Genomic DNA, 25,680 nt, shown 5'->3' on the forward strand with positions numbered 1-25,680 from the left:
TTCAGAACAACAGTGTCTTGAGGAAGCTTTGGGACAAATGGCTGAGAAAGCTGGCTGGTGGCATCAGAGGCAGGAGCCCTGACTCCCAGGTACCCTGTTCTTCCCCCTTTCCCAAGCCCCTGGGTGTGGGGGTGCCAGGGAAATGATCCTCCCCACCCCTCATCTGTGCACCGCTCTGCTGGCCAGGAAGCTCCCTTGTCTGAAGGCTTGGGGGCAGTGGCCGGCGTGGGGTGGGTGGCGACAGGCTAGAGCTGACTGCCAATCAAGGCCAGAGCAGCCCTGGAGTGGTGTGGAGTGAGCACTGATTGGGAGTCCACACACACGTTGGTGGGCAAGTCACTTACCACCTGCACCTGTTCCTGCCACTTCTTTTCTCCTCGCAGGTCCCACAGCCTGCCTTCCTGCTCTGACTGCCAGATGCCTTTGGCCTCGTCCCCTGAATCCCTCGCATAAACACAACTCTTCAGGGCTTCCCTGCCCTGCTCCCTACCCACCTCTGACTGCTCCAGGATGCCCTTTTCCCTGCTCCCCAGAGGCCAAGGTGGAAGTCAAAGGAAGCTGCGGGGTGAGGGGTGCTAGGACCCCTCCTACAGTGCTCTCTCCATACTAAGGGGAACCGTGATGCCCAGATGGACCCCGCAATAGCTCCCTCCCAGAAGGAGGTCTCCCTCATTTTCTTGTGGAAATAGAGACCCTCGATAGTGCTCTCAAGTCAGGCATTGGCACCTGCTTTAACCAGACTAACTTTCCAGAAGGAACTGGCTCCTGCTATGGAGAGCAAGTGAAGAGCAAAGCAGGCCCTGGCACATTTCTCCTCTCTCCTGAGAGAAACAGCCTGGCAGCCCTGTTTGGGGAACAAACAGTCATAGATAAGGGCCCTATGTAAAAAGGGAGAGCTCTGTGTGCCTCCGGATAGCCCAGGGGAACCCATGGCAGGGTCTTTGCTCTGACCTAGAGGGTGGGGGGCTCAGCAGAGAGGAAGTACAGGGAAACAGAGCAGAGAGAGGAAGGAAACTTGATTCTGCATGAAAAGGAGGTAGATGAACACCAGGATGTACGGAGTATCGAATTGTAGACTCGCTCAGCTCTAAATAAGACGGAGAAAAAGAGACTGCAGGTCACTTAACTGATAGCAAAACTAGGACTGGAATTTCCCCCGTGTAAGACAAGTTACTGGTCAGCTGCATCTCCTACCCCACCTCACTGATCCCCACCCTTCCAAACACCTTCCTTCAAGTTCCCAGATCCCAGAATGTTCCCAGGCCCTGATGAAACCTCAGTGGGACAAGGTCTGCAGCCAAGCCCCACACCCCTCTTCCTGCAATCTTCCCCACCTCGCCACCTCTTTCTGTGCCCTCATGGCTGTGATTCTCACTTGCAAGCTGCCTGCTCCAGACCCAGGTCCAGACTCCTCCTTAATCAGGGCTCAGCCCAGTGTGCCAGCCAAGCTGCTGGGCAGGATCTGACCTTTTGGCCCCATATGACATCAGTCCCTGTTGCCATGGTGATGGAGGCCTGCAGGATCTTCTCATGGGAGATGGGCCTGTAGGTTTGAGATTTTCATTTTCTTCCTTTCTTTAAATATTTTCCCCCTGAACGACAAGGGGAGAGAGAAATGTCAAAACTAAGCAAAAGGAGACTATCGGGGAGAGAAAGGGAGAGGTAAATGGAGGAGGAGACGGAGACAAGTGTAGTCACAGAGCAGGAGGAGAGAAGCATGGCTGAGGGAATACAGAAAGGTCAGCCCTCTGGTGGGAGATCCAGGAACCAGGAACCTGAGAATTAAGCTCCACAAAATCCGGCGGCCTGAGACGGGGTGAGCCCAGCGGCGAAAAGGAATGAAGACACCCGGGGTTTCACCCAGGGTTTCGAGGGAAACCAGCCTCGCGTGGCCGGCCCAAGACGTTTCTGTCTGGGCCCTTGTTCCCCACACTCAGGACACCACTTTTTGCCAGGGTCGGCCTGACACACAGGCCGCGGATGGGGGCAGTGTGCCCACAGAAGTGGGACCCGGTGCTCCCAGGGCTTATAAATAAACAGGCATGTGGGAAATGCACATTCTTTCTCCAAGAAATATAATTTATGTTTACAGCCAGTTTTTTTTTTTTCTTCTTCTTCTTCCTAAAGAAAACACTATCATGTGGAGCCACTGCCCCTGACAGTGTCCCTGAGTGTCCTTGGCCCTGGCCCCCTCCTCCTGTTATTGCTTGGATGGGAAAGAGCTGGCCCTGGGAATTGCAGAGCAAGGCCCGTCTCCTCACCCCCTTGAGGCTGGCCCTGGTGACGGAGTAGAGGCACACAGTGCCCATCCCGTGCCCCATGCCGTGCCAGCCACACTGGCTGTGCCCATGTAAGGGAATGGAGAGTGCAGGCAGCAGGAGAGGCCTGGAGCAGCCTCTCAGAGCGCAGAGCCCCTCTCTTCAGGGCAGGCAGCCCTGGAGGCACAGTGGCTTCTTTTCAAACTTGACAGCTGAAGGCTCAGGCTGTGGGGAAGGGAGGGAGAGCTCTCTTTGCCCAGCAAGAGTCCACGTACATGATGGGAGAAGAGACCAGAAGGAAAGCAGCGGGGAAGGAGACCCTGACTTCTGGGTCCCATACAAGTATCATGGGGCCTGAGGAGGGAGCTATGCATGAGGAGCCCTGGCCAGCTATGGTCTTAGGCCTCAATCTGTCTCCTACTTCTGTCATGGGCACAGGCCAAGGGTCCCAGGCCTGGCCCCTGGGCAGTACCCCCCCACCAAGGGCAGTTCTATTCTAACACAGTTTACCCCAGAGGTAGCAGCTCTGGCACCGGAAAAGGTGGCCTAGGAGATACAAACCCCAGGAGGAGGATGTGGGTGCCCTGGGCATCCAGATTCAGTGACTGGTATGATTCTGTGGACAGTGGTGACCCTGGTTCCAGGAGGAAACTGGCACGTTTTGTTGTTAGTGGCTCTATCAGGGAGGAGACAGAGCTCAAACTTGTTGGTCTGAAGACTGTCCAGAGATCCACGAGGGGGCACTCTTCTTATTCCCCAGGAGAGTCTGAAGATGGCCCCCAGGCCTGCCTGTGCCCAGAAGCTAGCCCAAAGAGACTTCTTCATTGCCCCAGGTAGGCTCCCACCCGTCCTACAGACCCAGGAAGACACAGTCTTCCGAAGGCCATCCTTCCTGAGTGGCCGAAGACCATCACCCTGTGCAGAGGTTCAGGTGCCCAGACCTGGAGGGCCTTCCAGGGCACAGAGGTTGCCCCCCGGGTGTCCAAGGGCCCGGGAGCCAGCGCCCCCTATGAGCAGATCTTCTTCCTCCTCATCCTCAAAGGCCCGTGCTGGGCGCCTGGGGAGCGGCCGCGGCGTAGGTTCATCGCGCTCCGCCATGCGCTCCACGGCGCCTTCACCCACGAGGAAGACCGTGTCCGCGACGCGCGGGGGTCCGGTGACCGGATTGTGGTCGTAGGAGAAGACGCGCAGCGCGCGCAACGGGTGTAAGTCGGGGAAGCCTCCCAGGCGGTTGCGGTCGAGGTCGAGGATATGCAGGCGGCCCATGCGCAGCAGCGCTGGCGGGAACTCCTCGAAGCGGTTACCGTAGAGCCAGAGGCCGCGCAAGCCCGTCATGCGCGGCAGCTCCGCGGGCAGCGCGCGCAACCGGTTGTCGCCCATCTGCAGCGATTGCAGCGCCACTAGGCGCAGCAGCGGCCGCGGAAAACGCCGCAGGAAGTTGCCCTCGATCCAAAGACAGCGAAGGCTCTGCAGCTGCGCGAAGTCAGCGGGCAGCGACAGCAACCGGTTGCTGCCCAGGTAGAGGCGCGTGAGGCGCGGCAGGCGACACAGGCCGTCGGGCAGGCGCTCGAGTTTGTTGAAGTCGAGAGCCAGGATGCGCAGCTCGCGCAGCTCCTCGATCTCTTCGGGCAGCTCGCGCAGCCCGGTGCCGCTCACGTACAGCTTCTGCAGGCGGCTCAGCGCGCACACCGCGCTGGGCAGACGCCGCAGCCGTCGTCCGCTCAACTCCAGCTGTTGCTCGCCGCTGCGCAACTGCTCCTCCGCGTCCGACGGCAGCTCATCCGGTGTGGACTCCGCGATGCCCATGGTCACGGGCCCCGGCCGGGGCCGCTGTCACCACCGCCGCCCGGCATCGCCCCGCCCCGGCCGCCCCCCGGCCGCCCCGACGGGGCCGGGACCGCGCCGGCTTCGGGGCCCCCCGCCCCGGCCTGCCTCTGCGCCGGGAGGGGGGCCGTGCCGGGCCGGGAGGAGGCGCCCGCTTGGGGCCGAGCGCTGCGCTCAGCCACCCGCCCTCCGGCCTCCCCCGCTGCCTCTGCCAGAGGCCGACTGGCTAGAGTTCGCACTGACTCGCAGCTTAGCGACCCGTCGCCCTGGCAACCCCCGACGCGCGTGTGGCTGCCAATGAGGCGGAGGGAGGGCGGGGAGGGGCGGGGCCAAGGCGCCGCCCGTGTGGGGTCCCGGTGTCCGAGCCCGCCCCTTGCCAGCCAATCCCGCCCACCTGCCGCAGGCGCCAGCCAAGGGATCCCCTCCCAGCGAGCCCAGCGCTGTGCCGGCGCGGATATGCGACATCCGACGCCGCCGCTAGCTGTTTGGAGGGAGGTTTTGTGCTCTCCGGGGCCCCGGGTTCTGAAGAAAAAGTCCGGACCAAGAAACGCGACACCCACGGCTGGGAACAGAGAGCTCTCCAGGAGGTACTGTGGAGCGCGGTTACTGCCGGTCACTCACATCCGGCGACGTGCGACCAGCCTCCTTGTGGGGTCACTTCAGGATAGTAACTCCGAACGGTGTTGCTTTCTGTCCCTTTTCACATCTGAGGATTTGCAGGAACTCGCCGCTTGACTCCGCCCCCGCTCCGTACAGTCCACTGCCCAGCAGCTTCCTGGCTAGTGCACTCACACGCCTGTTTCCTGCCTCATTCGATGCCCAAGGTCTGTGTGTGGCTACGGAGGTCAGAGGGCTGGGACAGGTGAACGCCTGAGAACCCCCAACCAGGGCCACCCTCATTCTGAAACTCCTTGCGCATGCTCCCACCAACAGCTATTTACCCTGCCTTCTCCCCTCCCATGGGGGCCCTCCCTGCCAGAGCAGACTCGCGTTCCCATTTACTGCGAGGCTACCATGTACCCAGCACAGTGATAAAAGCTTTGCACTGAATCCTTGCCACAGCCATTACCCAGTTCGAAAGATTGAGAAACTGAGGCTCAGAGAGGTTTGACTTGAGCTGGTTGACTAAGCTGGGTGACTCGCCCAAGGTCACCCAGCTGGTGAGCTGCTGGGTTTTGAAGTGAGGCAGTGTGACTCAACAACCTGGGCTTTTAACCACACACTACCGCCAGCAAATGGAACAATGTCACTCCAGATGAACCCCCCCCCCCCATAAAGCCTCTTATTCTCAATGCAAAACTACAAGGAAGGTATTATTAATCCCAAGGGAAGCAACCTGCTGGAGGTCACACAGTGAAGAGAGGTTGCTTCGGAGGGAGCAGATTCCATGCCTCCTCCACGCCGCCCTCTCTGGAACCTGTGACCCATGTGGACTGACTGCACCATAGACCTCAGGGCAGCTCCCTGCCCTCCAGCCTACCCCACCCACTTCCTTGCCCACCGCAATGAAAATGTTTAACATTTAAGAAAATGGAAACTGGACACGTGGCATTGCCTATAACCACCTCCAGTCAGAAGGCTGAGGCAGGAGGTTGGCCTGAGCCCAGGAGTTCAAGACCAGCCTGGACAAGATAGTAAGACTCCATCTCAAAAAGAAAAAGAAAAAAGGAAAGAAAAGGAAGAGAAAAAAAGAAAAGCAAGGCAACTTTACATACAGTGAAATGCGTAGCTTCTAAGGGTACAACTGGATGCACTTGACAAATGTACTCATCCATTCACGTTTCATCACCCAAGAGTTAGTTCCCTTGCACCTCTTTCACCTCCCACAGGCAACTGTGATCATGACCTGTATCATCCGGGACTAGTTTTGCCTGTTCTTGAACATCACATAAATGAAATTATTCAACACATACTTTTTTTTTTTCTGTTGACTTCTTTTGTTCCAATTATTGACATGTGTTTGTTGGGTGGAGAGATGAACAGAGCAACAGCAGTTGTAATTGGGCAAAGGATGTCTTGGTGTGAGAAAGCAGATGTTGGGGAACACAGGGGCAGGTATTGGTCTAAGCCAGGAACCAGCCGTGGACCCTCATCCTGGCAGAGACTGCAAAGATGAAGTTAGGACCCGAGCGGAGGTAGGGGACCCAGACCAAGAAAGAGCAGAGCCCAGACCCCAGACCTGGGATGGACGAGGATTCTCAGGTCCAGCAGGAGGGGTCCAAGCTCCTGCCAGACCTCCTTAAGCCCCAGTCCAACTCTTTCCGTTCTGCTCTTTTGAAGGAGGCGGGGGAACCAGAAAGTTGGGGGAAACCCAGCCAGACTGATGGGATGAACATGAGTACTCCCCACCCCCTGCCCCCCAAGCGGTTTGAGCAAGGGAACATTCGCTGTGGAGGAGGAAGCTCAGCCAGCCCACCCTCGCCACCTGCTCAGGGCTGCCACTCCAGCACCAAGCAGCCCTCTTGGGCGCAGGCAGCAGCCCGCATGAGCCCCTGCCCTCTGGCACCAGCCTGGCATAGCATCCCTGGGCCGGGAGCGCGCCTGCCCGGCCTTCTTTCTCTGAGTCTTTGTCTTGCTCTGGGTAGATCCTGTACCTTCGCCCCCCACCAGGCCCTTCTCAGTGGGTGAAGGTAAAATGTGCTGGCGTTCGGGCCCACGCAGGCTGGCAGCGGGGCAATCATCCTGATGAATCACACTGGCTCCGCAGGCGCCCGGTCCCTGCCGAGGCGGCACTAATGAATTAGCTTCACCCTCAGTGCGGGGCCTCTCAGCCTTTCCCTACTCCCCGGGAAGGCAGGAAACCAGACCAGCAAAGGCAGCGCGAGGGGAACAAGTCTCCCACAGCTCCAGATAGGGTCCCGGGCCGGCCGTGCCCTCTGCCCACGCACCGCAAAAATAACCAAGGTGTGGGGCCTCCAGGCCCCGGAAGCCGCCTCTCTGTTCCTAGTCATGCCCACCCCCAAATCCATGTTTTTAAAGGAATTTTTTGAAATACAGGAAAGGCACAAAGCTCTCTGTGATAAACACCCCTGTTCTGGGTCCCCAGTGGTCACAATTGCTCACATTTTGTCATACGCGCTTTAAATCTCTTTCCTGTTAAATAAAAGAAAGAAAACAGCAGCGTAACATAGAAGGCTCCTCGCGTGTCTCCTCCACGTCCCCACAGGCCCCTCTGCCTCCTCCCCACTGACTTTGCCAAGGCCACTGGGATTCTCCCTCCCTGCTCGGGGCCCAGGACAGCTGGCTGCTGAGGCTCGAGGAAGAACCAGGCAACATTTGCCTGGCGTCTTAGAGAGCGAAGACTTGAGCCGACGAGAGGCAATCACTCCATGTCAGAGCAGGGAGCGGGCTTAGCTCTTCCAGGAGGCCACTGATTTAAATGTCTGTAAGAAGCGGGGGACCCTCGTCCCAGAGAAGTGCGCGGAGGCACGTGCTCACCCAGTGGCGGACCGTTTCCACGGGGTCATGGTCTCCTGGGAGTCTTAGTCCAGTCCCCTCAGTTGGCAAAAAGAAAAGCGACGATGTCTTTTATGCCGTGGCGTGCTCCCCTCCTCTGCCCCGTCAGAACTTGAGTGCCTTGAATCTTTCAAGTATTCAGTCAACAAACATTTAGCACCTGCTTCTAAGCCTAGGCTCTGGGAATTAACTATAAAAGTGAAAAACTCCTGCCTTTGTGGATTCATATTCTCGCCAGTGGAGATAATTAACAAAACCCACAAGTCTAGCGCTAATAAGGCTGTGGGGGAAGTAAGGCAAGGAGGAGAAAGGAGGCTGGGAGAGCTACCATTTAACACCAGCGGAGTGACCAGCGGAGGCTCCTTTGAGAGGATGGCATTGAGCCAAGAGGAGAGAGTGGAGGTGAGGGGCCAGTGAAGGAGTCTTGAGAGGGTGTGTTCCTGACACAGGGGACTGCAGCCCGCAGGGCAGCTCAGGGTGGCCGGAACCCATGCGGCAAGAGGGAAGGTGGTAGCAGCTGAGGTCAGAGAGGGAAAGTGAGGATGCAGAGGAGGAGGAGGTGGTACCTGGAGGCCCGTGGCCTTCCTGAAGACTTCAGGTGAGAGGGACTTTGAGCAGAGTCCCCGTCCTAACAAGAGCCTTGGGCTGCAGCTGCAGGAAAGGATGCAGGAGGTGTCTGCCCCCTCGCCTTGTGGCCTCCCACGCGGTAATGATAGTTGTCACTTACTGAGCACCTCCAGGCTGCCTCATTTACCCTTCCTCTCGGCTCCATCCCCACACTCCCACTCCACAGATGAGGAAACAGATTCAGAGGTTAAGCCACTGCATCGGCACCCAGCTGGTAGGAGGCAAAGCCACGATTCAAACCCAGACCATCCTGTTGCAAATCCAGGGTTTTTTCAACTCTGTCTCGACCACCCTCCCAAACGGGAGAAATTAGAGAAACCGCCCGGGGTGCCCCTGTCCTGCAAATAGCACCCGTGTCCAGGGTGCCCTGCTTGGAGCTTTGGATGTTGCCAGACAAGTTAAGGATGGCCGAGAGCCCATGCCCCTCCTAAGCCCCAGGCCTCAGTGTGTTTGCCCACCTGGGGGGTGGGGGATCCTGAAACCTGCAGGGCAAGCCTAGGAACCCCCAAGCAGGTTCAAGAGGACAGAACAAAAAGGCCCCCAAGTCCAAGGTCACCCTAGGCCTGTGAGCGGGGCTCAGGGTTCACCCGGTTACAAATTCCAGGCACTCTCGGGCCCACCCTTAGCCCAGGGCCCTTCAGTGGGCAGGAAACTCGCTGGCTGGCTCAGCCCCTGGCAGCCTGCTCCTCCAACGCCCCCGCTGGAACCCGAGCCCACGAACGGCCTGGGATCACATTCCGCTGGAACCCGAGCTGGGGAACGTGAGGCCAAGGGAGAGTGAGGAAGGGGAGAGGCCGAGCCAGCACCCAAGGCCAAGCTGCCATGCCACCCTCCTAATGGATCCGGTGAGCCGCCTGCTGCTAACTGGGTTCCGGGCATGATGGCCCCTTCCTCCCAGGAAGATTAGCAGTGGCCATTGCTGGCAGCTGGCCTTACGTTGGTACCTTCTGACTCAGTGGCCAAGTACGATCAGATAGGATTGTTCATCCAAAGAATACAGACCCAGGTCCCAACCATGATGGCCAAGGACACCCCTGGCCTAGTCCCCTTCTCTGTGGCGGGAGATGCTGACTTCTGTTTTCTATCTTCCCTTCCCGAACACTGAGCAAAACTACCTTTCCCAGGCCCTGCGGGGTGAGGCCTTGGGAGGAGCCCTGAGCCAACAGACTCTAGCAGAAGTGAGACCGGTCACTGCGTCACCTTCCGTGTTCTTTTACCTTCTGCCATTTTAACAATGGAAAGGAACCTGGGCCCTGAGTCATCACTTGGATATGAGTTACCCAACCCACCTTAGACTGTGACAAGAATAAGAAATAAATGTTAAATGTGTTTCCGTGTTTAGACTCCAGGGCTGTTTGTTATAGAATCAGCCTGGACTATCTAACATGATTCCTCCCAGTTCATCAGGTTCTTCCCACCCCAGGACCTTTGCATATGCCAGTCCCTCTGCTGGGCTCACACTATCATCTTTAGTGTCTTCTTCTAGAAAACTCCTCATCTCTGAGAATCCTTCCAGGGTCCTTCAAAGCATGTCAAATCTCCATGGAATAAAAACTTGAGTGCCTATTTCTTTCAAAGTATTTTAGTTATAATTAAATAATTAACAGTGAATTCTCTAATTGAAGGCTGTTTCCCCTGTAGATGTGAATCGAGAGTAGAGAGCCTTCTGTCCCACATGTTCCCCTGGAGCCACGTGGCCACTTGAGCAGCTCGCCTTCTCTGTGGTTTTGTTTTTTGGGGTTTTTTCCGGGAGACGGGTATTGATGGTCTTTTTTTTTCTTTTCTTTTCTTTTTTTTTGGCAGTACTAAGGATTGAACCTAGGGGTGCTCTACCATGGAGCTACATCTCCAGCCCTTTTTATTTTTGATTTTGAGACAGGGACTCACTAAGTTGCCCAGGCTGGCCTGGAACTTGCCGTCCTTCTGCTTCAGCCTCCCAAGTGACTGGGATTAAAGGCGTGCGCTACTGCTCCTGGCTTTTTCAAAATTCGAAATTAATCTAAAAAATTTCATGATCGACAAAATATTAAGATTTGAAATAAAGGTCAGATCAAGACAATGCTACGTGGAGCCCTTTTTGAGCATGGGTTAAAAAGAAAAAGCAGTAGTACTAATCTTGTCTTCCTTTAAAATGTTGGTGTCTTGTTCGTCGCGGAGTTTCAGCATTCATTTTTATTTTTAAAATGACTGAAGCAAGTGCTGGGGATGTAGTTCAGTGGTAAAGCATTCACCTAGCACATGAGGGGCCCCAGAATCAAGTCTCAGCACCACACACACACACACACACACACACACACACACACTATTACCATCAAACTATAACTTGATTATGAAGTTGTTGTTTGCACTTTAAATATCGTACCTGGGGGCAAGCGCCTTGTTCCCTTCACCTCAATGCCAGGTCTGCTGTGGGCATGATCGCCATGCCCTGATGGATTAGCACGAAGCGTCAGGGAGATAACATCATGATCATTTGGGGGTATTAACCGCTGTTCTCCAGTAGACAATTTCCTTCTATCCATTCCCATCCATTCAGATGCTAAGTTGGCTCTCTCTGATTCCTGCTCTTCATGGGAAAACCAGAACAAAGAATCAAATCCTTGGCTCTGAGTTGCAAAAGAGGCTTTGAAACCCAGAGCCCAGACTATAGCCTTACAAGAGCCGGGTTTTGAAAGCAAAATCTTTTTTGTAGGTCCAGAAGCCTGGCTTTGAACTTGAAGAGCAGAGAGCTGATGCCCAGCCCTGGAGAGGAGAAGCCTGCGTCATCACAGAAGCAAAGATCCCACCCAGAAGCAGATTGAGGCTCGAGCTGCAGGTGGGAGAGAAGGGACAGTGCCACAACCCGCACACAGATGTGGGCCAAAATGGGTTGGGGCAGCCTGAGAGAAGGCTCTCAGTACACTTGAGGGACGCCAAGACAGATGGGACCAACCTGCACTTCCCACAGCCGTTGTGGTCTGAGGATGCCATGAACCTCCCACCAGTCCTCTTGCCTGTTTGGAGAGGCCTCAGTAGAGGAGACAGGAGGTGAGCCAGTCCTCTCCTCTGGATCCTTCCACACCAGTGTCACAGGGGGAGAACCTAGAATTTTGTTTTGTTCTGTCCTGGGGATTGAACCTAGGGGTGCTCAACCACTGAGCCACATCCCAGCCCTTTTTTATTTTTTATTTTGAGACAGAGTCTCTAAGTTGCTTAGGGTCTTGCTAAGTTGCTGAGGCTGGTTTCGAACTTGCAATCCTCCTGCCTCAACCTTCTGCGCTGCTGGGATTACAAGTATGTACCACAGCACCTGGTGAGAACCCAGAAGTTTCTATTCCTCCAAAACGGATGCAGGTACGGCCAGAAGCAGGCTAGTAGATCCAAAGAGGTGCAGTGTTCGGGTAAGGGAGCTGCAGAGATGATTGCATAACCCTGGCAAACAGAGCCAGAAGTCACAGTGGCTTCTGGGCAGGTACAGGGAGGACAGGTGTGAATGACCCAAGGCCACAAAGATCACACATGCGCGGGTGCAGCCTCCACGGAAGGCGTGCCTCTTCCTGGGGAGAAGGGACTCAACTCCTGGACTGACTGGCTTTGAGTCCTTAGTGGCAGGGCTGTCGTTCAGAGGAGCCCAAGTTGGACCAGAAGCGTCTAGATTGATGACTTTGTTCAGTCACGAGTGGACCCAGGTGTCGGGAACTCACAACTGAGTCCAGCCTCCTAAGGACAGCTAACCTTTCCATGTCTCACAAAGGGTCCTTCCAGATCAGCAGCCCCGCCAGGTGTGCACAGCTCTGGACTCACGGAAGGCCCTCCAGGGCTCATTCCCTTCGTGGTGATGACCCCTGTGTGTGAAGGACCTTTGCACTATTTGGGGCCCCCCAGGATCTGAAGCCCCTTCTTATACTGGAGAATCCCACCTGCCTGTGTGGACACGGAAAACACTGGAAACTCACTTTCCCAGCATCCCTTGCAAGCTGGGTGCAGGCATGTGACCTGGGAGTCACCACCCTCAATTCTGAATGGGAAATGAGCAGAAGGACCACCTGGATTTCCTTCTGAGGGCGAGTGGAAAGGGTGGCAGCGGGGACCCACAGAGGGGCAGGCCCTGGCAGCTTCACCAGCCCCGGGCCCTGGGGCGATTTGGGCCATGTTCCTGGCTTGGGTAGCCTCTAAGCTTTGTCCTTGGGGCCACCTGAAGACTATGTAAGTACCCAAAGTCCTTTAATAAATTCCTTCTGCTTAAATTAACCAAAACTGGTTTCTGTGGCTTACAAGGAGCTCTGGTACCCAAGCCACCATCATCAGGCAGCCACGTGCTCGCCCCCGCCCACCCCCAGCCTTGGCTCCTCCGCTGTCCTGGGGAACAAGTTTGCGTTCAGCAGCAGCAGTGTCCTGTCCCAGGTGCCAGGGCTCCATAAAAGAGGCTGCGCGGCCACACGCTGTCACTGCGCCCAGAGGCTCCTAGAGCTTTCCTGACACGGCGCCACCCAGTCTGAGGTCAGGTGGCCAGACGGGTGCCTCTCTGACCTGTTTACCTGGGGACTTCTGAAGACACATCCACACACACACACACACACACACACACACACTCTCTCTCTCTCTCTCTCTCTCACACAAAGCTCACACACATACACACACACACTCGCACACACACACACACTCGCACACACATTCACACACACACAAGCTCACACACACATACACACTCACACACTCTCTCACACACAAGCTCACACACACACTTGCACACATACAAGCTCACACACACATACACATTCACACATATACACACACACAAGCTCATACACACACACACTCACTCACACACATACACATTCACTCACACACATACACACACATACACACACACTCTCTCTCACACACACACAAGCTCACACACATACACACACACAAGCTCACACACACTCGCACACATACAAGCTCACACACACATACACATTCACACATATACACACACACAAGCTCACACACACACACTCACTCACACACATACACACACACAAGCTCACACACACATACACGTTCACACACACATTCTCTCACACACACAAGCTCACACACACATACACATTCACACACACACTCACACACATACACATTCACACACACACACACACACACACACAAGCTCACACACTCCTTCTTTAACAAAAGAAAACAAAGCCCCCTTTTTACCGCGGGCTGCCCGTGGGAAGATTCCAGGCCCCATTGCTGCCCACCCCAGTCCCCCAGGCAAGCAAGGTCGGGGGAGAGTCCTCAAGTTCAGAACAGAGAGTGACGACGTGCACTCACTAAGCAGAGTGGCTTTGGCCGAGTGGCTTCACCTCTCTGGCCTGGTCATCTCTCAGGATGACCGGGTTGTCACCGAGGTCCTTCTAGGGGAAAGACTTTCTCGTCAGAGCCTGCCTGCCACACTGCCTCAAGGAAGCAAGGGGTGGGACAACCCCCAGGCCCTGTGAGGCCCGGGGCCCTTCCTCAGAGGCCCTGGCTGGGGGCTTCTGGGTCTGATTCCTCCTCTGTCTTTGCCTGCTCGGTTGTTCGGGGAACAGTTCCTCAGGAACGGGTGGCTCTCCAGATGGTCAGAGAGGAAATGGAAGAAGCGGCTCAGAGTTTCACCCACTCCATCTGTCTGTGTACCAGGCCCACCAGCCTCTGCCTCCCCAGGCAGGGCTTCCCGCCACCCCACCCGCCTCTGGTTCCCACACACAGATGCCTTTAAACACCCCCACCACCCCCCCAGCCCCTGGGCGCCCTGTTCTCCCAGCTGGACAGCTGGCCAGCCCATGAGCTGGTGGTTCTGTGTCATCACGTGACCCAGGACAGATGGTACCTGTCAACATCAGCTGCCACGGTACCATGACGAGCAGCAGCCTCATGCATGTCCCCGTGCGTCAGAGGTGGGTGCTGCCCGTGTAGCACCCAGCACGAGTCCCCACGCTGCTGCCCCCCTTCCTCCTGGACCCCACACCCCTCCTGCCTGCCGTCAGCACCCACCCACCTGCGTCCCCAACCCTCCCCCAGAGGGAGGCCCTCCGTGTTCTCACTGAAAGAGGTGAAGGCCCACGGAGCTTCTTGGCACCTGGCAGGCTGTGGGCGCTTCGGGAGGGTTAATCATCCTCTCCGCATACCTAGAAAGCTCTCTGAAATGTCTGTGGGGAGGAGGCAGCCCTCAGCACCCGCCAGAAGGGATGACTCCAACCAACACTCCGAGCCTGGTTTCCAGGTGAAGGGACAGCCAGGCAGCTGCCAACAGGGCCTGGCAGAGTGGGCTTAGGGACAGGTGGCAGGGGCCGCCTGCTCAGGCTGTGCGACTGATCACCCACCCGCCATCAAGGGGGGCCTGCTCCCCAAGAAGGGATGGAGGGACCCATTCAGGGCCACACAGGAGACAGAGGCCAGATCCTGCACATAGCAGTGTGGCCTGGTCAAGTCCCATCCCATCCGGGCCGATTCCTGGGCTCCTGCCATAAAACAACTACTACTGTCAGTACTCTGAGTGTGTCATCTCATGTCACCCACCAGGCAGGGGCTGCGATTCACCAAAAAAGCTCAGGATGGAGGTCCTGCTGCTGGTGGTAGGAACTACCCTCAGGCAGTGTGGCTCTGGCATTTGGACCCGGGCAGTCTGACCCCAGAGCTCAGGCCTGGGACACCATGCCCTGCCACCCGCCTGGGCCTGAGGGGAGAGCACCCCGGGCGGACGCTGGCGGGGGCCAGGCTGCAGGCTCAGACCTCTGAGGGCCGATGGGACGAGGCCACACTCCACACCCCTCAGCGGCTCCTCTCTAGAGCTGTCCCAAGGGGCTTGCTGCTCCACTTCTCTCTGAAATGCCTGTCACTCATCTCTGAGCATCACACCCCCCATAGGCCTGCTGAGGGGCAGGAGCTCTCCCACACTCTCCAGAGCACACAGGGCGAGAGGGTGACACGGCAAAGCCCATGCAGCCAGCCGTCCCTTGGCCTGGGGCTCAGTAGCCTGAAGAGCCCGGGTTGGCAGAGGACGCCTGCGGGGTCCAGACTGGAATGTGAAGGCCCTTAGGCCACCTCAGGGAGCAGGGAGACCAGGAGGGCTGGTGCAGAGAAAAGGCAGGTCTGAAGGGCCGCAGCAGGGGCAGCTGGGCAAAGCGCTGGGCATGGCGGGCTTCACTGCCAGCGGCACAGATGCAGGGAGCCTGGTTGACTGACATCCGTGTTCAGGGCAGGTAGTGGTCAGAGCCCACTGGGGGCCCCTCCACTGCAGGCGGGTTTGTGGTTCCTCCAGCTAACTTCCACTCATTCCAAAGGTGCCGGGCGCCGTCCTGGGCTTTGGGGTTTCGGCTGTGAGCAAGACCCACTCTGTGTGTCCCACTGAGCTCCCTCCTCAGGAGCGGGCACAGAAGAGCTCCCCAACATGGTCCTCAAGGCTTCCTGGGACTGGAACCACCTGCCTTCCCCAGGGGGCACCCGTCCAGCTCCCTATTCCCCCGCACCTGCCATGCCTGAGCTCGTCGCCTCCACTGTCCTCACCCACAGGCCTCCCCTCCAGGGCTGCCCCGCCACGAGCCCATTCAGTTCAGGCCCAGCCCTTCCCCCCCCATGTGGACGGCCCTAGTAACGGGGTGCACAGCGGCTCCAGCAGAGGTCAGGGCATCTTGGAGGTGAACGATGCCCTCCCAGCTGCTGCCACTCTGGACTTCCGGTCCTCTCCTTGCCAGCAGGCCCCCGTTCCCCCTTCCATGTCTGCCTCCGAGATGGGGAAGCCGACACCCTGCCTCCAGCAGGGGCTCCAGAACCACCTAGTCTTGGCCTTGGCCCCTCCTGGACCCTCTTCCTGCCAGCTCATGCCTTGGGCCACCCTGTCCTCACACAGCCCCTTGCCCTGGGCCTAGGAGCCGATGAAGTCAGAGGCAGGTTACAGTCCCCTGCTCTGGGTTGGGGGCAGGGCTGAGCGGAGCACCTGGGGCACCTGCCCCTCGCCTCGGGGGCCACAGCTCCCACCTGACCCTGAGGTGGCCCAGCTCACATGTCCTGGAAACTGGGTGCAGGGCCATAGGAGAGGGAGAAGCTGGGGAGGGTGTAACCAGGCTCCAGTGTCCCAACAGGGACACCCTATCCCCTTTTGGGCGGGGTAGAAGTTGAATGAATAGGAAACTCGAGCTGAGAGGAAGCCTCACGGAGGAGAGGGGCCGGGGTGGGGGGTGTCTATGCTTCTGTTTTGTGTGTCTGTGCCGGTGTCCATGCCGTCTGCGGGTCTGCGTGTCTGCGTGCACGGGTGTGTTCGCGTGAACATCTGCGTGTCCACATACACGTTTGCGTTTCTGTGTGTGGTTGTGTATTTGTCTGTGGACATAAATGTGCCTGTGCATTTGCGGGAGCTGTCTTTGGGGGTCTGTGTCATTTTTATTTGTGTTTGTGTGTTTACAGTGACAGTGTGGACTAGTAGGTTAGTATCTGTGGGAGCTCCTAACTCTCACTCGCCCACTCTGCCATGGCCAAGTCATGACTGGGGCCCAGCTCAGTCCCAGGGCTGGTGACTCACCCTCAGTGTTGGGGGTATGGGCCAGCAGATCCCCACCCACAGCCTAGGGGGCTGTCGCTGGGTCCTGAATCTGCCTGGGTTTATAGCCCAGAGACTCTGTGTCCTCGAATCCCCTCCTCCAGTGCTGGAGCCAGCTGGGGCCGCCCACAGCCCACATGGAGCCCCAGCCCGGCTGCGGACAGCCCCCAGGCCTGCCACTCAGGACCAGGCCGGGCACAGCCAGGATCCAGGGCCAGCAGCGCTGCTCCACGGATACCCATGAAGGAGCAGTGTGGGTGCAGGGACCCCGAGCGCCCTCTGCACACTGGGCTGGGCTGCAAGGCAGAGCAGACGGCCCTGGGCCGGTGTCGTATGGCTCCGCAGCTCATGGACCCCGTCTGAGGGACTGGTGCTGGCAGGGCCACAGCACACAATGGTACAGTGGTGCACTGCACAAAGGCACCTGGTTAAGGGGACAAAAGAGCTGAGAGCAGCCCAGATTATGCCTTCGGGTCTGGGGACCCTGATGCCAGGCTGCAGCCTGTGGAGGAAGCCTGTGCTCGGGCAGGACCTCTCTAGTGGACACCTTGGTCTCTTTCTCACAAAGAAGCTGCCTTGCTCTGGTCACTTGCCTGGAAGGAAAGAGGCCCCAGGCCTTGGGATCAGCACCCTACCCAGTGCCCATTCCTTCCAGACTCGCCTCCACCTCTGGAGACAGGCCTCTGCCCCTCTCCCAGGTCTGCTATGTCTTCTTCTGAAGCGATCCCATGAAACCGAGGAAGGACCTGGAAGTCCTTCCCAATCGCCACCCCCATTTCGTAGAAGAGGTAACTGAGACCTGGAGAAGGACAGCGACCTGCCTCTGGACACCCCTCCCTCTCGCCCTCCCCTGGGGTTCTGCCATCCGCACCTAACCAAGCCCAATCCAAGGCAGCACAGAATGAAGCGCACTGTCTGTAGGATCAGGTGACTCAAGTTCCAACTGAGCCCCTGACTCCAAATCCGGCCCCAGCCCCCAGCCTGCACCCACTGCCCCCCGCTCACCCCTCCTTTCCAGCCACCCTGACAGTGACCGTTACACTTCTCTGTTCAGTGTTCTTTATTTCATCAGGAAAGTAGCTCGGGAGGCACTGTGGGGGAGGGGTGGGAATGGGGACAGAGACTTGGCTTCTGTCCTGTGGGGTCCGTAAACCTGGGAGGAAAGAGCAGGCGTGGCCCCAGTGAGGGCCTGGGTGTTCTCAGCGAGGCCTGTCCCCTGGGAGGCCCCTGACTGCCCACCCCATCAGGGCTCTGGTCCCAGGAAGGTTGCTTGACCCAGGCTTGGGTGGTGGGCTGGCCTGCAGGGCCCCCCTCGCAGGGAGAGGTGCAGGTAGCTCCGCCCCTTACCTGGGCCTCTGGCTCAGCTGGAAGCCATGTAGCGGCTGCTGTGAGGTGTGTCGCGATAGAAGGGGTCAACTGAGGTCAAGGTTCTGTAGGGAGAGAGGACAGTGGGGGAGAGGGGCCAGCGGGGCCTGGACCTTCTCTTTGCCGGCTCCTCCCTGGGAGCCCGCGAGCAACGCCAGGCCTGAGTCAGGGCAGCCAAGCCACAAACACTCCTCGCCTGCCAAGCCCGGCCTTTGTTGCGAAAGCATGGGTTTTGAGGAACTGAGCAAAGAGGAGTCAGGGAGAGGCAGATCCACAGTCCATCCATCTTTGGATCCATCCTCTGCTGCCTCCAAGGGGAAGGCAGGGGCGGTGGGGAGCAGAGCAAGTCACTGGGCAGGAGCAGCCCGGGGGGGCAGGAAGACAGAGGCCAGAGAAGCTGGGATAGAGGCCAGTCCAAGGAAACGGCCTCTCAGAGGGACAGACAGACGACAGAGCAGGGGTAGGCCTGGAGCTGCCCGCGGCTGGCTGGGATGTGAGGAGGGGAAGAGGTGATAGAACTGGGATTGGGGTGCTACCTTCCCACATGGGGGTGCAGGCGCCGCAGGCTCTCTGTGGGGCTGGGAGTGGCCTCCATGCGGGAGACTGACTGGTTGAGGGCATAGCCTCCCATCTTCTGGGGCTGGATGCCACCTCGAGTCCAGCCTTCCCGGTCCAGCCCCTTGGGGATGTTTTCAAAGTACCTAGAAGGCAGGGGGTCGTTGGCCTTCCGCTGGCCTCTACCCGCTTCCACAGCCTCTCTTCAGGAATCTTGGCCCTCAGATCCCTCTGGCCTCCTTGCCTTTGCCTGTGTCCCCTGTGCCTGGTCACTCAAAGCCCTTGTCTCCTTGGACAACTCTCACTCAGGAAGCCTGCCCTCCCAATCTGGGGTGGGGATGGCCTGCTCTCCTTCCCTTGGTGTCCTGCTCTCCTTCCACCAGAGCTCTGAGGGGATCAGGCCCTGCCCCTGAGCTCACGAAGAGGGGGTGCAGACAGGTCAACGTGGAAATCAATGATGACCGCCTTGCAGGAGGGGGAGGGACTCCAGGCACACCAGTGTGGACTGGCAGGTGCTCAGGAAGTGGCCAGGCAGGTGGACAGGGGAAGGGCCCAGCCCCAGCGGGTGTGGCTGGGGGCTGCTGGGTCCTCGGGAGGGGGATGTTCACCTCAGGACAGGCAGGGACATAGTGGTCTCGCGATACCCTGTGTGAACCTCTGCCCCTCCCGCTGGACTCCTTGGGAACTAAAGCAGCCATTTGCTCCAAATCTGAGCTCAGGGTCTGGTCCCTAAGGGCGGGTTTAGCCAGAGCTTGCAGCTCGGTCTCTGGTCTGCGTGCAGGGTTGTCCGCTCAGCGCCCATACTTGCTGAAGCTGCCCGCGGCCCTCACCTCTTTGCAGCTGGCAGTGCCCGGTCCCCCACCCCTCCTGACCCTCCTCCTCCTGCTCCCACCCTAACAAGGACGTTGCCTGGCACCCAGGGCTCCGGAAGAATCTGAAATGAATGGATTCCGAGAGGTGTCCCGAGCAGGAGGCAGGAGAGGTGGGTTGAGGAGCGGGGAAGAGGGGGACTTGGGAGTGGAGCAGGGGTCCGGAGAGGGGAGCCCGAGAGGACAGGGAAGGTCAAGGCACCTTGGAATACTGAGGAGTTCGGGGGACAGTAAGAATCTGGACACCGTGAGGGACTCAGATTTCCGGGCTCGGAGGATTTTGTCCCCTAAATTACACTTCCTTTATTCCACGCCTGCAAATGCCCTCCATGTCCAGTGCTGGCCCTGAGGCTCCCCATAGCGCCAGGACCACCTCCTCTCCTGGACGCCCCTGCTGATGCCTCTCTCCGGGACAACGCAGAGCTTACCTGCCCCGGGGGCCCAAGCCCACCTGCCAGGCACTGGATGTAGGTGCTGCTCTTCCTGCTGACCCCTCCCATGCCCACCAGCCAGCCCTCCACGGTCCTGCTCTACAGCTCTCAGGGAGCTACCCTCGTGTTGCTAGAACCGCTTCACCTGAACAAGGAGACATCTAGTGTCTGACGTTCCCGCTGCCTTAACAAGGGACCCGTAGACGTGGGGTGCAAACACCCCCACTCTCTTGCCCTTTGGCTGGGAAAATTCTGAGCCGTGTGCTTTATGCTGTTTTCTAGAGTTTCGCCATGGGACAGCCGGCCTCATGACATCCCCGTTACAGGCTGCCAGTCCCCCCACCCCACTGCCCCTCCCCACCCCAGCTCCTGAATGCTTGGCTCAGGGCGTGCGTCTAGCAGAGCCTGCGCTAATTCAGTGTTGGTCTTCTCCCCAAGGCTGTGAGCTCACTGCCTGTCCCAGCCCCAGTCTTCCAGTCTGTCAAATGGGTTTCTGCTTTGGGCTGGGAGGGGGGCCTCACCCTTGGTTGTAGGTGGTCAGGTACCGGTTATCCCTGTCTGGGTCATAGGAGCTCCGGACATAGGCGGGGTTGTTAAGGCTGTACCCCGTGGGCTCCTGAACAAGAGGGGGAGACGGGGAGCTGTCAGGTCTGGAGAGCTGGGGTGGGGACGGGGACTGGGAGGGCGTGGGCTGGGGAGCCAGCCTCACCTTGTTCCCCACAGTCTCGCGGCCAAGCAGGGCAACGTTGGTCTGTTGCAGCCGCTGCGGGGGCTGGAATTGGCGGTGGCTCATGCTGCTGGGTTCTGGGCTGGGTGGGGGCACCTGCAGAGGGCAGGGCCACAGAAGGGAGACTGGGGTGGCCAGCTGGGGCAGCAAGGCGGGAGGGAGGGTGGGCCCTAGCCTCCGCCCCCGAGGCCCTTCCTCTGCTCTCTAAAGAGCCCAGTTCTTCCCATTCTCCACCGCCTGGCCCAAGCGGCGGCTCCTCCGAGAAACCGCCCTGCCTGTCACTCACTCTGGGGTTCAGAGTCCTCTCATTCACTCTGCTGTAGCCCGTCTCGCGCTCAGAACCTCTGGACAGCACCGGCAGGTACTCACTTCCCTGGAGAGAGCAGAGCAGCTGTGGGCACGGCGGAGTGTGACTGTCCCTCCGCACCTCCCTGGAGCCACACCTAACTGTCCCCACAGGTGTCCCTGAACTCCCTCAGCGCCGCTTACGTGAGGGTGAGTCATTGGGAGGAAGTCCGACTTGGTGACACTCCGGTTTGGGAGGAGGACCTGGAGGGGCCACAGGAGGAGCGTCAGCCCAGCACAGGAAGCCGGCCCTGTCCCCACCCACTCAGCCTCCTCGTCCCCACTGTGCCAAACATACAGGAAGACTCGACACCAACGGGGATCACTGGGACAACCGAGGAAAGGCAAAAGTTTGGGGAGGGAGAAAAAGGGGGAGTGCGCGTCCCTGGGCCAGGTTCTTGTCTGAACTGAGTGGCCCTGGCTGTGCCCTTTCACCTGGGACCTCAGTCTCCTCATGTATGAGCTGGGGGTTGGACCGGGCGGAGGATTCCACCCAGGCTCCTGCGCCTTGGGTTGGAACAGAGGGCTGCGGCTCACGTTTTTTGACAAACTAGAAACCCAAGGACGGGTGGGCTTCCATCACCCCGAGACCCTGGCGGGGGCCCAGGGAACTCACAGGGTCCCCAGGGACCACCTGGGAGGGTGGCTGGAAGACTATAGGGCTTTTGATGGAGTCCTCTGTGAAGCCAGTCTCCTCCTTGGCACCGATTGATTTCTTCTGCAAGAGATCTGGAAAGACAGGTCCCCATGCTGCCCGGGCCACCTTCTCCACCCACGTGGTCTCTGAGGTTCAAATTCCAGCAGAAGGAGGCTGAGGACGGAGGAAGCTGAGGTCCATGACCTCTGGGGTCCATCCAGAGACCAAGAGAGGAGGGCAGAGGGAAGGGACTGCGCTGAGGCCAGGAGCCAGCTCTGGTCAGGCCCAGGACACTGAGGTCAGCCTCGGGGGGACCTGCTCAAGCCACCTGTATTTCTTCTTTCTTCTACTGGTGACTTCTGAGACCTAAGCCCAGGTCCCCCTGGGAGGGTGTCTCCTGGAGGTGGGGGATGGAGGTGGGTTGGGGACAGTTTGGTTCAGACACAGGCATACCTGGCTGGATGGACGGCTCCTTGAGGTACTTGGAATTGTACTCAGAAGTCATGAAGCGTGGGCCCTGGAACACAGGGTGGGACAATGGGGGACACAAGGAAGACCAGGGCACGGTGGCATGGGGCGGTGATGGCGGTAGCTCTTGGGTTATCTGTGCTCCCAGTGGGCCTGGGAGGGGAGGGCATGTATCGCTCATGGGACACAAATCTCCCTGGCAGCACATCATGGTGTCCGAGAGTCCCCCTGCTGCAGTGAATACTAAGTCACACACCACCCTGGACTCCTGCAATGAGCCCCGGGACACCCAGAGGCAGGGAGGCTGTTTGGGGAGGAGGGTGGCTGAAGGGCTCAGTGGGGAGAGAAGGGAAGCCGGGGTCATAACTGTGATGCCGTTTTGGAGTCACTCATCCTTTGTCTCTTGGTGCCTGAGCCCACATTGTGCCCGGTCTGTGGGTGACCAGAGAGCGCTCCTCTGCAGCGGGCAGGAGGGACGCCACCTCCTCCCCCGCCCCTTGCCCGAGGCGGGCCGTCCACTCACGTAGCGAGAGTTCTCCCACTCTGGCGAGCCCTTGGCTTGCTGCTGGTGGAGCAAGGGAATGTCCCTGGGCTCCAGCCCCGTGATAGACTGGGCTCCGTGATCCTGGGTGTCAAAATGGACCTTCCTGACCTGGAGGAGGGGGCACCAATGACCTTCCTGGGCAGGTGAAGGGATGGCCACCACCTTCCTGACCCTGATTCTGCCTCTGACACCTGCAGAGTTCCTGCCCGCAACCGGAAGGGCCCCTTGACAATGAGCCAGATGCCCTTCCTTGGCTCAGAGCCCTCAGAATGACTATCACACTCACTGAGTCCCGCACTCCGACAGCAGCCCACAGGGCCTTTGCCCCTGCTTTGGCACTGCCCGGAACACTTCCCGCAGATGGCTGCAACTGGAGAAGCACTAGCGTCCCTCAGGTCTTTCCCGGGTCAGGTACTACGCTCTTTCCCAACTCCTTCCCTCCTGCTTCCTCCCTACTCCCCTGCTGGATCCCCCACATACCCCAATCTTATCACCTTCAAATAAGAAGAGATGCTCAGGGCTGGAGGTGTGGCTCGGGGGCAGAGGCTTGCCTCCCACAAGGGAGGCCGGTGCTCCATGCGCGCGCGCGCGCGCACACACACACACACACACACACACATACACGCGCACACACGCACGCCATAGCGATGACGGGGATGGATTGGTGGATGGATGAGTGGATAAGTGTCTGCTCGGGTGTAGGTGGCCTTGCTGGTGACAAGAACAGTGGTACCGTGACTCTAGACACAAAGCATGTGGGCGAAGATGACGAGGTGGTGATGGGGCTTGGACGTGTGGAGGGGCTGCTGGAGGTGACAGGATAGAGGTGGGATGGGGAGAGGGACAGGCAGGGAGGTGGAGGTGGAGGTGTGGTGGGCTGGCGGGGCTGGGGCTGGGGACCCTCCCTCCCCTGGCTCCTCCATGCCCCACAGTTCAGCCTTGACCAAGCCTTGGCGTGCTGTCCCTGCCTTCTGGAAGGCCTCCGGGGTCCAGCTGCCCAGCCCTGTGGGGGTCTCCGCTGGGAGCTCCGCCCTCCCCTGGCCTCGGCCTGGCACTGACCTCCTTAGTGAGGAGGCCCTCGCTGGGCTTCTCGCGCCCGTAGCTGGAGGTGGTCTGGTACATGTTCCAGGGTAGCGGCTGCGTGCCGTCGGGCACCTCCAGGGGACCGTAACTCTGACTGGTCACGGACTGGAAATTGTTCCGGACTTGTTCCCTGACAGGGGGACAGGAGCAGAAGCTAGGACCCCCAAGGCCACCTGCTTTCATCCTTCGGAGGCTGCGTTGCTTATGCCCAGAAGCTTCCCCCCTCCTCCACCCACCCCAAGCTGGGCACCGGGTTTTGGCCAGGCAAGCCCAAGTTCCGTCCTCCGAGCCCAGAGTTGGTCCGGTTTGCTCTGACATTCCCAAGAGCTCAGGTCCAATGGGGCAGGAATGGGAGCGAGGGAGTCGGGCAGACGCACCCCATGGCCGAGTTGTCCAGGGCATCCAGGTGGGGCTGGTAGGAGACCGGAGGCCGGTAGTTTGATTTGTAACCTGTGCCTACATGGCTGCCCATCCGGGGCTTGAATTCCTCCCGACCTGCGAGGGGACAGGACTACAGGTGAGCAGGGCCGCTCTGACGGGGAAGCCTGGCCCTTCGGGTCTGTGAGGGCAGCAGAAGGAGCAGACGGGGTGTGGCCAGGCCAGTGTGGCAGAATCACAGAATGACAAGGCTAAACCAGGAAGGGTCCTCGGAGGGTTCCGGAAGTGGACCAGTTCAGGGTGGAGGGCTCTGCAGTGCGACCCGCCCACAGGGCTGTTCCTCTCTGAGGGCCTCTGACTTCCTGCCCAATGTCCGGGAGAGGCTCCTGCTCACCGTAGGCTGTGCAGTAGCTGGTGGCGTAGAATTTCAGGGGGTCCGTGCAGCCCCCCGAGCTCATCTTCACATAAGGAGACACAACCCCCAAAGGGAGTTTCCCCATCATGATGCTGTAGGGCAGGGCCCCCGGGGGCCTAGGAAGGAAGCAGGCGCCCTCGTCAGTCCCAAGTCCAGATGGGAAGACAGTTGCGCCCCACAGAGCCGACCCCTTCCCCCGGGCCTCCGTCCATTCCCGAAACCCATACCCCAAATGGAGGAAAAGATGCGTCTTCCCAACGCCTAATTATCAACTCTTCCTATTCCCATTTCACAAGCCAGGAAACAGGTCCTAAGTAATGAAGGACTGGCACATCATAGGTGGTCGAGCCAGGAGTCAGACCTGGGGCCTGTGACTCGGGGCCCCGATCTGAACCACTACCCAGAGCTCCCACCAGGGAACCCTGGGCCACCCCAGCTCCGAGACTCACTCCCAGACCCACCTACCTCCTGGTCTCCCCTTCAGCTCCCTGGCCTTGCCCACCATCCACTGGAAGTTGGCCCTGCTCTCCTGGCGCAAGCAGCAGCGGGCCCCACCCTCACCTGCCCTTCGCAGTGGTTCTGAGGTCCACAGAGGCCACAGGAGGCAGGAGCCGCTCTGGAGAGGCCGGGCCCTCCTAGCGTTGGCCAAGCCAGGAGTAACAGAGGGTTTCCTAGCAACCAGCGCCTAGCAACAGTGTTCCCAGCCTCTGAAGCCCTTCTAGGGCCAGGGCCCACTGAGGGGCTGACTGGGCCAGGAGGAGAAGGCCAGGGGCTGCCCAGGCCGGGTCCCACCTCCTTAGGACAAGGCCCCATCTCCAGCCTCCTGCACCAGGCCAGGAAGAGTTTGACAAGAAATAAAAGATAATCCCAAACAATCACTCCCATTATTGAGTGCCCACTTCTTGCCAGACACTTTACATCCTTTATCTCCATCCTCCACACGGCTCCTCCAGGTAGCTATTATTATCCCTGTTTTCACAGGGAGAACACGGATCGTAGACGGGCAGAGTGGCTTGGCGGGCCAGAGATCTCGCCATCAGAAAATAACCCAGCTGAGAGGCAGGCGTGGGCGTGCCTGGATCCCACTCTTAGGCTTCGCGGTAAATTAATGTTTACTACGTTCCGCTGGGAGCCAGATCTGGGCTAAGCCCTTTTACAC

At 58.7% G+C, this 25,680-nt stretch overlaps 2 protein-coding genes across 4 annotated transcripts; both read right to left on the reverse strand.

Moving 5' to 3' along the window:
- Positions 1 to 2,064: 2,064 nt before the first annotated feature.
- Lrrc10b (leucine rich repeat containing 10B) lies at positions 2,065 to 4,548 on the reverse strand. Its single transcript, XM_047517431.1, has one exon. The coding sequence runs from the start codon at positions 4,062 to 4,064 to the stop codon at positions 3,186 to 3,188; it is 879 nt and encodes a 292-aa protein (XP_047373387.1). The 5' UTR covers positions 4,065 to 4,548; the 3' UTR covers positions 2,065 to 3,185.
- A 13,204-nt stretch (positions 4,549 to 17,752) lies between these two features.
- Ppp1r32 (protein phosphatase 1 regulatory subunit 32) lies at positions 17,753 to 25,176 on the reverse strand. 3 transcript variants are annotated; one of them, XM_047518516.1, is made up of 14 exons: positions 25,083 to 25,176; positions 24,501 to 24,637; positions 24,106 to 24,223; positions 23,705 to 23,858; positions 22,625 to 22,753; positions 22,087 to 22,150; positions 21,613 to 21,725; positions 21,141 to 21,200; positions 20,938 to 21,024; positions 20,634 to 20,747; positions 20,446 to 20,540; positions 18,606 to 18,770; positions 18,052 to 18,134; positions 17,753 to 17,857 (listed from the first exon to the last, which is right to left on the reverse strand). In XM_047518516.1, exons 2-13 carry the CDS (start codon positions 24,607 to 24,609, stop codon positions 18,065 to 18,067), a joined length of 1,278 nt encoding a protein of 425 aa, XP_047374472.1. In that variant the 5' UTR covers positions 24,610 to 24,637; positions 25,083 to 25,176; the 3' UTR covers positions 17,753 to 17,857; positions 18,052 to 18,064. The 3 variants fall into 3 exon arrangements, with proteins under 3 accessions (XP_047374472.1, XP_047374471.1, XP_047374470.1); XM_047518515.1 differs by having other exon boundaries at positions 24,987 to 25,120; XM_047518514.1 differs by lacking the exon at positions 25,083 to 25,176 and adding an exon at positions 24,983 to 25,071.
- Between the last annotated feature and the right edge of the window lie 504 nt (positions 25,177 to 25,680).

This window comes from Sciurus carolinensis, chromosome 11 (assembly GCF_902686445.1).
Source record: "Sciurus carolinensis chromosome 11, mSciCar1.2, whole genome shotgun sequence".
NCBI lineage: Eukaryota > Metazoa > Chordata > Mammalia > Rodentia > Sciuridae > Sciurus > Sciurus carolinensis.